The sequence below is a fragment of the Bombina bombina genome, chromosome 6, assembly GCF_027579735.1.
Source record: "Bombina bombina isolate aBomBom1 chromosome 6, aBomBom1.pri, whole genome shotgun sequence".
NCBI classification, from domain to species: Eukaryota; Metazoa; Chordata; class Amphibia; order Anura; family Bombinatoridae; genus Bombina; species Bombina bombina.
In genome coordinates this window covers 1,155,256,302-1,155,265,381 of record NC_069504.1, presented here as the reverse complement: position 1 = coordinate 1,155,265,381, position 9,080 = coordinate 1,155,256,302, and the positions used below count along the sequence as shown (strand labels likewise).

Genomic DNA, 9,080 nt, shown 5'->3' with positions numbered 1-9,080 from the left:
TGTGAGTCATAATTACTGTATATCTCCTTTTATTTTGTACTAATGTGATCTCATAACAGTATATTTTCTTGCCATTGTTGTCAAGTTGTACTTCAATAAAGAATGTAATCAAAATGATAGCTACCCTTGAAATCTAAGCCTTTGTTGGGGAAAATAAGTGGGTGCGGGAACAAGAAAAAAAGAGGAACTGGTTTATTTGATCTTCCCAAATAGATGAGTAGTTGTATAGATGGATAGTTAAGAATCTCACAGTAAACAATACGGTAATTAAAAGGTTAACACTTTTCCAACTAAACAAAAAATTGCTTGTGGTCATTACATGTATGATATTTATGGCCATGAGAACTCAATTTGTGAGATTTATTGCATGCCAGTTGCATTGGGATAAGCCTGTCTATTTACCAAAGGTTTAGCCTGAGGAGAGGCCACTATCATAGTGATATGAATGTAACTCACACATATTCCCCAACAACCCTCTTACTCTTTTACAATGTGTCTTTTTTATATTTACTCAGAAAAATGCCAAAAGAGGTTTGGAGAGTGGTTGCATTAAGTAACAAAGTTGCAGAAATAGCAAAACTTGTTAAATCATTCCCATAAAATGACTAAATCTCTCCAGCTTCCCTATTCCTATGTCATCCTGTCGAATCCTTTAACTAAAGAAAAGCTAAAAAAGTGTATGATTATGAATGATGCTATACCATAAGACAGGAACATAAGAGAGTTATTAAATCCAATACCAAAGACCTTTAATTCATGCATACTGATAAAGCCTTTAATTGCTAATCTTTGTCAGCATTTTGTTAATGGCCTGTTTTACATGAGTTGTAGAACTCCGTCTTCTGGCTTTTCCTTGCACCATTTTGCGACGTCTCACTTCTCTGCAGAGTTCATAGAACATATCAGTGATGTTACCTTCACCAGTGCAAGCTGAGCATTCATAAAATGCGCACGCCAGTTCAGTGGCAAGCTTCTCTCCCTCTTCAATACTGACCTGTCTAGAATGATCAAGGTCTGCTTTATTACCCACCAAAATTACATTTATATTCTTAGGTTTTTTAACATCATCTAGCAGGTTCTTAACAGACAGCACTTCTTCAAAACTTCCCCTGTCAGTGATGTCATAGACAATTACAAAGCCTTCACCCCATCGTACATGGCCTTCCATCTGCAGACTGTCCTCCTATGATGTGCCAACAAGACAAAGTAAAAATATATTAAATATGTATTCAAAGTAAATATTTACATCATTTTTTTAAAAATTGAAGTTTACAACTGATGTTAACAAACAATTTGATGCAGTAAACTAGAATTAGATAATGTTTAAATGGCAAATTAAATTTAAAACAAATAGAAAAAATAAAAACAAACAAACAATTAGACCTGTCCTAAAACTAAAGTCCCCTTTAGAAAAAAAGACTAACCCTAAAATAAACCTAAAACCTTCTCTAAAATTGTCCTAAAAAGGGCATTTGTCAGGCAGTGCCCTAGCTGAAGTGAAAACCTATTTTGCATAATAAAAAAAACCCATACTATAACCAAGGTAACCTCCACCCCTAAAAAAAATTCCTATAATAAAAAGGTGCATCAGCAATAAAAAGGTGCATCAGCAATTTTATTTTATTTAAGTGGGAACCTCACATTAAAGCTTCAGTGTGCTGCGGGGCAGAACCAGAGGAGTGCTACCGTGGAAGAAGACAGCTCCAGAGGAGTGCTACCATGGAGGAAGACAGCTCCAGAGGAGTGCTACCATGGAAGAAGACAGCTCCAGAGGAGTACTACCATGGAAGAAGACAGCTCTAGAGGAGTGCTACTATGGAAGAAGACAGCTCCAGAGGAGTGCTAAAGTGGAAGAAGACAGCTCCAGAGGAGTGCTACCGTGGAAGAAGACAGAACCAGAGGAGTGCTACCGTGGAAGAAGACAGCTCCAGAGGAGTGCTACCGTGGAAGAAGACAGCTCCAGAGGAGTGCTACCATGGAAGAAGACAGAACCAGAGGAGTGCTACCGTGGAAGAAGACAGCTCCAGAGGAGTGCTACCGTGGAAGAAGACAGCTCCAGAGGCGTGCTACCATGGAAGAAGACAGCTCCAGAGGAGTGCTACTATGGAAGAAGACAGCTCCTGAGGAGTGCTACCATGGAAGAAGACAGAACCAGAGGAGTGCTACCGTGGAAGAAGACAGCTCCAGAGGAGTGCTACCATGGAAGAAGACAGCTCCAGAGGAGTACTACCATGGAAGAAGACAGCTCTAGAGGAGTGCTACTATGGAAGAAGACAGCTCCAGAGGAGTGCTAAAGTGGAAGAAGACAGCTCCAGAGGAGTGCTACCGTGGAAGAAGACAGAACCAGAGGAGTGCTACCGTGGAAGAAGACAGCTCCAGAGGAGTGCTACCGTGGAAGAAGACAGCTCCAGAGGAGTGCTACCATGGAAGAAGACAGAACCAGAGGAGTGCTACCGTGGAAGAAGACAGCTCCAGAGGAGTGCTACCGTGGAAGAAGACAGCTCCAGAGGAGTGCTACCATGGAAGAAGACAGCTCCAGAGGAGTGCTACTATGGAAGAAGACAGCTCCTGAGGAGTGCTACCATGGAAGAAGACAGAACCAGAGGAGTGCTACCATGGAAGAAGACAGAACCAGAGGAGTGCTACCATGGAAGAAGACAGCTCCAGAGGAGTGCTACCATGGAGGAAGACAGCTCCAGAGGAGTACTACCATGGAAGAAGACAGCTCTAGAGGAGTGCTACCATGGAAGAAGACAGCTCCAGCGGAGTGCTACCATGGAAGAAGACAGCTCCAGAGGAGTGCTACCGTGGAAGAAGACAGCTCCAGAGGTATGCTACCATGGAAGAATACAGCTCCAGAGGAGTGCTACCATGGAAGAAGACAGCTCCAGAGGAGTACTACCATGGAAGAAGACAGCTCTAGAGGAGTGCTACCATGGAAGAAGACAGCTTCAGCGGAGTGCTACCATGGAAGAAGACAGCTCCAGCGGAGTGCTACCATGGAAGAAGACAGCTCCAGAGGAGTGCCACCGTGGAAGAAGACAGCTCCAGAGGAGTGCTACCGTGGAAGAAGACAGCTCCAGAGGATTGCTACCGTGGAAGAAGACAGCTCCAGAGGAGTGCTAACGTGGAAGAAGACAGCTCCAGAGGAGTGCTACCGTGGAAGAAGACAGCTCCAGAGGAGTGCTACCATGGAAGAAGACAGCTCATGAGAAGTGCTAACATGGAAGAAGACAGCTCCAGAGGAGTGCTACTGTGGAAGAAGACAGAAGAGGAGCACTGCCGGAGTTGCCCACTTAAGGAATCGTATTCAAGTTGGTGAGTACTAACTTTTGGGGTTTAGTGTTAGAGATTTTTTGGGATTTTTCTTTTTTAATTTAGGGTTGCAAAAGAGCTTTTTTCGCTGATGCCCTTTTTAGGACATCTTTTTTAGGATAGGGATTTTTTTTTTTTATTGCAAAAGAGCTTAATCGCTGATGCCCTTCAATTTAAATAGGGCGTTGCCTGACAAATGGCCTTTTTAGGGCAAATTTTAGAGTATGTTTTAGTGTTAGATTAGCGTATTTTAGGGGTGGGCTTTTTTTTAAAGGGGACTGTAATCTGTAATGGTAGTGTTGTAATGGTAGATATTTTATTTTTTGTAATTTACAGGGTGTTAGGTTAGGGGTCTTGGGAGAGTTAGCAAATAGGAGGTATTTTGTGATGGGGGTTGTAGTGGTTATGGGATTAATAGATTAGAGGGAAGTTTGCAATTGGGGTTATGGCATTTGGGGGTTAATAGGTTAGGGGGTAGTTTGAGAGGGTATTGGCAGTTTAGGGGTTACTAGTATAGGGCGTTTATAGCAATGGGCTATGTGATATTTTAGGGGTTAATAATGTAGCGGGGTAATTAGTAGTGGGCTATGTGGTGGTTTAGGAATGCTTAGTGCAACTCTTTTCTCAGCCCAAAACTCTTTACATAAGCTTTGAGTTCACATAAATAGTTTGAGCGTTGAATGAGATTGCATTCAAGTGATTACAACTTGTACTACATGCGCAGATTTACACTCAACACCACCAATAGAATATACTAGAATCGTAAATTACCATGAGTTTGTGCAAATGACTTTGCAATCATTTAACTCCTTAATGGCCAATGACAGAATTATTCCATCATAGAACAACTGAACAAACTGAAGATGTGTCCTTAAAGGGTTAAACACTGCGCAACTTACAATACGCAGTTGAGCGAAAAAGATACTGCTTTCTCGCAAACACGTTTGCGCTTCTCATGCAAATGATTATATATATATACATACTTTATTATATCTTTTCATGTGATAACACTGAAAAAATGACAATTTGCTAAAATGTAAAGAACTCAGTGTACAGCCTGTATAACAGTGTAAATGTGCTGTCCCCTCACATTTTTGTAAATATTTTATTATATCTTTTCATGCGACAAAACTAACTAAATGACACTTTGCTACAATGTAAAGTAGTGAGTGTACAGCCTGTATATCAGTGTAAATATTTATTATATCTTTTCATGTGACAACACTGAAGAAATGACACTTTGTTACAATGTAAAGTAGTGAGTGTACAGCCTGTATAACAGTGTAAATATTTATTATATCTTTTCATGTGACAACACTGAAGAAATGACACTTTGTTACAATGTAAAGTAGTGAGTGTACAGCCTGTATAACAGTGTAAATATTTATTATATCTTTTCATGTGACAACACTGAAGAAATGACACTTTGTTACAATGTAAAGTAGTGAGTGTACAGCCTGTATAACAGTGTAAATATTTATTATATCTTTTCATGTGACAACACTGAAGAAATGACACTTTGTTACAATGTAAAGTAGTGAGTGTACAGCCTGTATAACAGTGTAAATATGTATTATATCTTTTCATGTGACAACACTGAAGAAATGACACTTTGTTACAATGTAAAGTAGTGAGTGTACAGCCTGTATAACAGTGTAAATATTTATTATATCTTTTCATGTGACAACACTGAAGTAATGACACTTTACTACAATGTAAAGTAGTGAGTGTACAGTCTGTATAACAGTGTAAATATTTATTATATCTTTTCATGTGACAACACTGAAGTAATGACACTTTACTACAATGTAAAGTAGTGAGTGTACAGCCTGTATAACAGTGTAAATGTTTTATTATATCTTTTCATGTGACAACACTGATGAAATGACACTTTGCTACAATGTAAAGTAGTGAGTGTACAGCCTGTATAGTGTAAATATTTTATTATATCTTTTCATGTGACAACACTGAAGAAATGACACTTTACTAAAATGTAAAGTAGTGAGTGTACAGCCTGTATAACAGTGTAAATATTTATTATATCTTTTCATGTGACAACACTGAAGAAATGACACTTTACTACAATGTAAAGTAGTGAGTGTACAGCCTGTATAGTGTAAATATTTATTATATCTTTTCATGTGACAACACTGAAGAAATGACACTACAATGTAAAGTAGTGAGTGTACAGCCTGTATAACAGTGTAAATATTGTATTATATCTTTTCATGTGACAACACTGAAGTAATGACACTTTTCTACAATGTAAAGTAGTGAGTGTACAGCCTGTATAACAGTGTAAATATTTTATTATATCTTTTCATGTGACAACACTGAAGAAATGACACTTTGTTACAATGTAAAGTAGTGAGTGTACAGCCTGTATAACAGTGTAAATATTTATTATATCTTTTCATGTGACAACACTGAAGAAATGACACTTTGTTACAATGTAAAGTAGTGAGTGTACAGCCTGTATAACAGTGTAAATATTTATTATATCTTTTCATGTGACAACACTGAAGAAATTACACTTTACTACAATGTAAAGTAGTGAGTGTACAGCCTGTATAACAGTGTAAATATTTATTATATCTTTTCATGTGACAACACTGAAGAAATGACACTTTTCTACAATGTAAAGTAGTGAGTGTACAGCCGGTATAACAGTGTAAATATTGTATTATATCTTTTCATGTGACAACACTGAAGAAATGACAATTTTCTACAATGTAAAGTAGTGAGTGTACAGCCTGTATAACAGTGTAAATATTTATTATATCTTTTCATGTGACAACACTGATGAAATGACACTTTACTACAATGTAAAGTAGTGAGTGTACAGCCGGTATAACAGTGTAAATATTTATTATATCTTTTCATGTGACAACACTGAAGAAATGACACTTTGTTACAATGTAAAGTAGTGAGTGTACAGCCTGTATAACAGTGTAAATATTTTATTACATCTTTTCATGTGACAACACAGAAGAAATGACACTTTGCTACAATGTAAAGTAGTGAGTGTACAGCCTGTATAACAGTGTAAATGTTTTATTATATCTTTTCATGTGACAACACTGAAGAAATGACACTTTGCTACAATGTAAAGTAGTGAGTGAACAGCCTGTATAACAGTGTAAATACTTTATTATATCTTTTCATGTGACAACACTGAAGAAATGACACTACAATGTAAAGTAGTGAGTGTACAGCCTGTATAACAGTGTAAATATTTATTATATCTTTTCATGTGACAACACTGAAGAAATGACACTTTGCTACAATGTAAAGTAGTGAGTGTACAGCCTGTATAACAGTGTAAATATTTATTATATCTTTTCATGTGACAACACTGATGAAATGACACTTTGCTACAATGTAAAGTAGTGAGTGTACAGCCTGTATAGTGTAAATATTTTATTATATCTTTTCATGTGACAACACTGAAGAAATGACACTTTGCTGCAATGTAAAGTAGTGAGTGTACAGCCTGTATAGTGTAAATATTTTATTATATCTTTTCATGTGACAACACTGAAGAAATGACACTTTGCTACAATGTAAAGTAGTGAGTGTACAGCCTGTATAACAGTGTAAATATTTTATTATATCTTTTCATGTGACAACACTGAAGAAATGACACTTTGTTACAATGTAAAGTAGTGAGTTTACAGCCTGTATAACAGTGTAAATATTTTATTATATCTTTTCATGTGACAACACTGAAGAAATTACACTTTGTTACAATGTAAAGTAGTGAGTGTACAGCCTGTATAACAGTGTAAATATTTTATTATATCTTTTCATGTGACAGCACTGAAGAAATGACACTTTACTACAATGTAAAGTAGTGAGTGTACAGCCTGTATAACAGTGTAAATATTTTATTATATCTTTTCATGTGACAACACTGAAGAAATGACACTTTGTTACAATGTAAAGTAGTGAGTGTACAGCCTGTATAACAGTGTAAATATTTTATTATATCTTTTCATGTGACAACACTGAAGAAATGACACTTTATTACAATGTAAAGTAGTGAGTGTACAGCCTGTATAACAGTGTAAATATTTTATTATATCTTTTCATGTGACAACACTGAAGAAATGACACTTTATTACAATGTAAAGTAGTGAGTGTACAGCCTGTATAACAGTGTAAATATTTTATTATATCTTTTCATGTGACAACACTGAAGAAATGACACTTTACTACAATGTAAAGTAGTGAGTGTACAGCCTGTATAACAGTGTAAATATTTATTATATCTTTCAATGTGACAACACTGAAGAAATGACACTTTGCTACAATGTAAAGTAGTGATTGTACAGCCTGTATAACAGTGTAAATATGTATTATATATTTTCATGTGACAACACTAAAGAAATGACACTTTGTTACAATGTAAAGTAGTGAGTGTACAGCCTGTATAACAGTGTAAATATTTTATTATATCTTTTCATGTGACAACACAGAAGAAATGACCCTTTGCAACAATGTAAAGTAGTGAGTGTACAGCCTGTATAACAGTGTAAATATTTATTATATCTTTTCATGTGACAGCACTGAAGAAATGACACTTTGTTACAATGTAAAGTAGTGAGTGTACAGCCTGTATAACAGTATAAATATTTTATTATATCTTTTCATGTGACAACACTGAAGAAATGACACTTTGCTACAATGTAAAGTAGTGAGTGTACAGCCTGTATAACAGTGTAAATATTTTATTATATCTTTTCATGTGACAACACTGAAGAAATGACACTTTGCTACAATGTAAAGTAGTGAGTGTACAGCCTGTATAAAAGTGTAAATATTTTATTATATCTTTTCATGTGACAACACTGAAGAAATGACACTTTGTTACAATGTAAAGTAGTGAGTGTACAGCCTGTATAACAGTGTAAATATTTTATTATATCTTTTCATGTGACAACACTGAAGAAATGACACTTTGCTACAATGTAAAATAGTGAGTGTACAGCCTGTATAACAGTGTAAATGTTTTATTATATCTTTTCATGTGACAACACTGAAGAAATGACACTTTACTACAATGTAAAGTAGTGAGTGTTCAGTCTGTATAACAGTGTAAATATTTTATTATATCTTTTCATGTGACAACACTGAAGAAATGACACTTTGTTACACTGTAAAGTAGTGAGTATACAGCCTGTATAACAGTGTAAATATTTTATTATATCTTTTCATGTGACAACACTGAAGAAATGACACTTTGTTACACTGTAAAGTAGTGAGTATACAGCCTGTCTAACAGTGTAAATATTTTATTATATCTTTTCATGTGACAACACTGAAGAAATGACACTTTGTTACACTGTAAAGTAGTGAGTGTACAGCCTGTATAACAGTGTAAATATTTATTATATCTTTTCATGTGACAACACTGAAGAAATGACACTTTGCTACTATGTAATGTAGTGAGTGTACAGCCTGTATAACAGTGTAAATATTTATTATATCTTTTCATGTGACAACACTGAAGAAATGACACTTTGTTACACTGTAAAGTAGTGAGTGTACAGCCTGTATAACAGTGTAAATATTTATTATATCTTTTCATGTGACAACACTGAAGAAATGACACTTTATTACAATGTAAAGTAGTGAGTGTACAGCCTGTATAACAGTGTAAATATTTATTATATCTTTTCATGTGACAACACTGAAGAAATGACACTTTGCTACAATGTAAAGTAGTGAGTGTACAGCCTGTATAACAGTGTAAATATTTTATT

General features: G+C 35.8%; 1 protein-coding gene across 1 annotated transcript in view; it reads right to left on the bottom strand.

Moving 5' to 3' along the window:
• Positions 1 to 775: 775 nt before the first annotated feature.
• RERG (RAS like estrogen regulated growth inhibitor) overlaps positions 776 to 9,080 on the bottom strand; it is a 113,815-nt gene continuing 105,510 nt past the window's right edge. The window contains exon 3 of the mRNA XM_053719729.1: positions 776 to 1,183. Within this exon, the coding sequence (XP_053575704.1) occupies positions 776 to 1,183 (408 nt within the window). The remainder of the gene's footprint in view (positions 1,184 to 9,080) is intronic.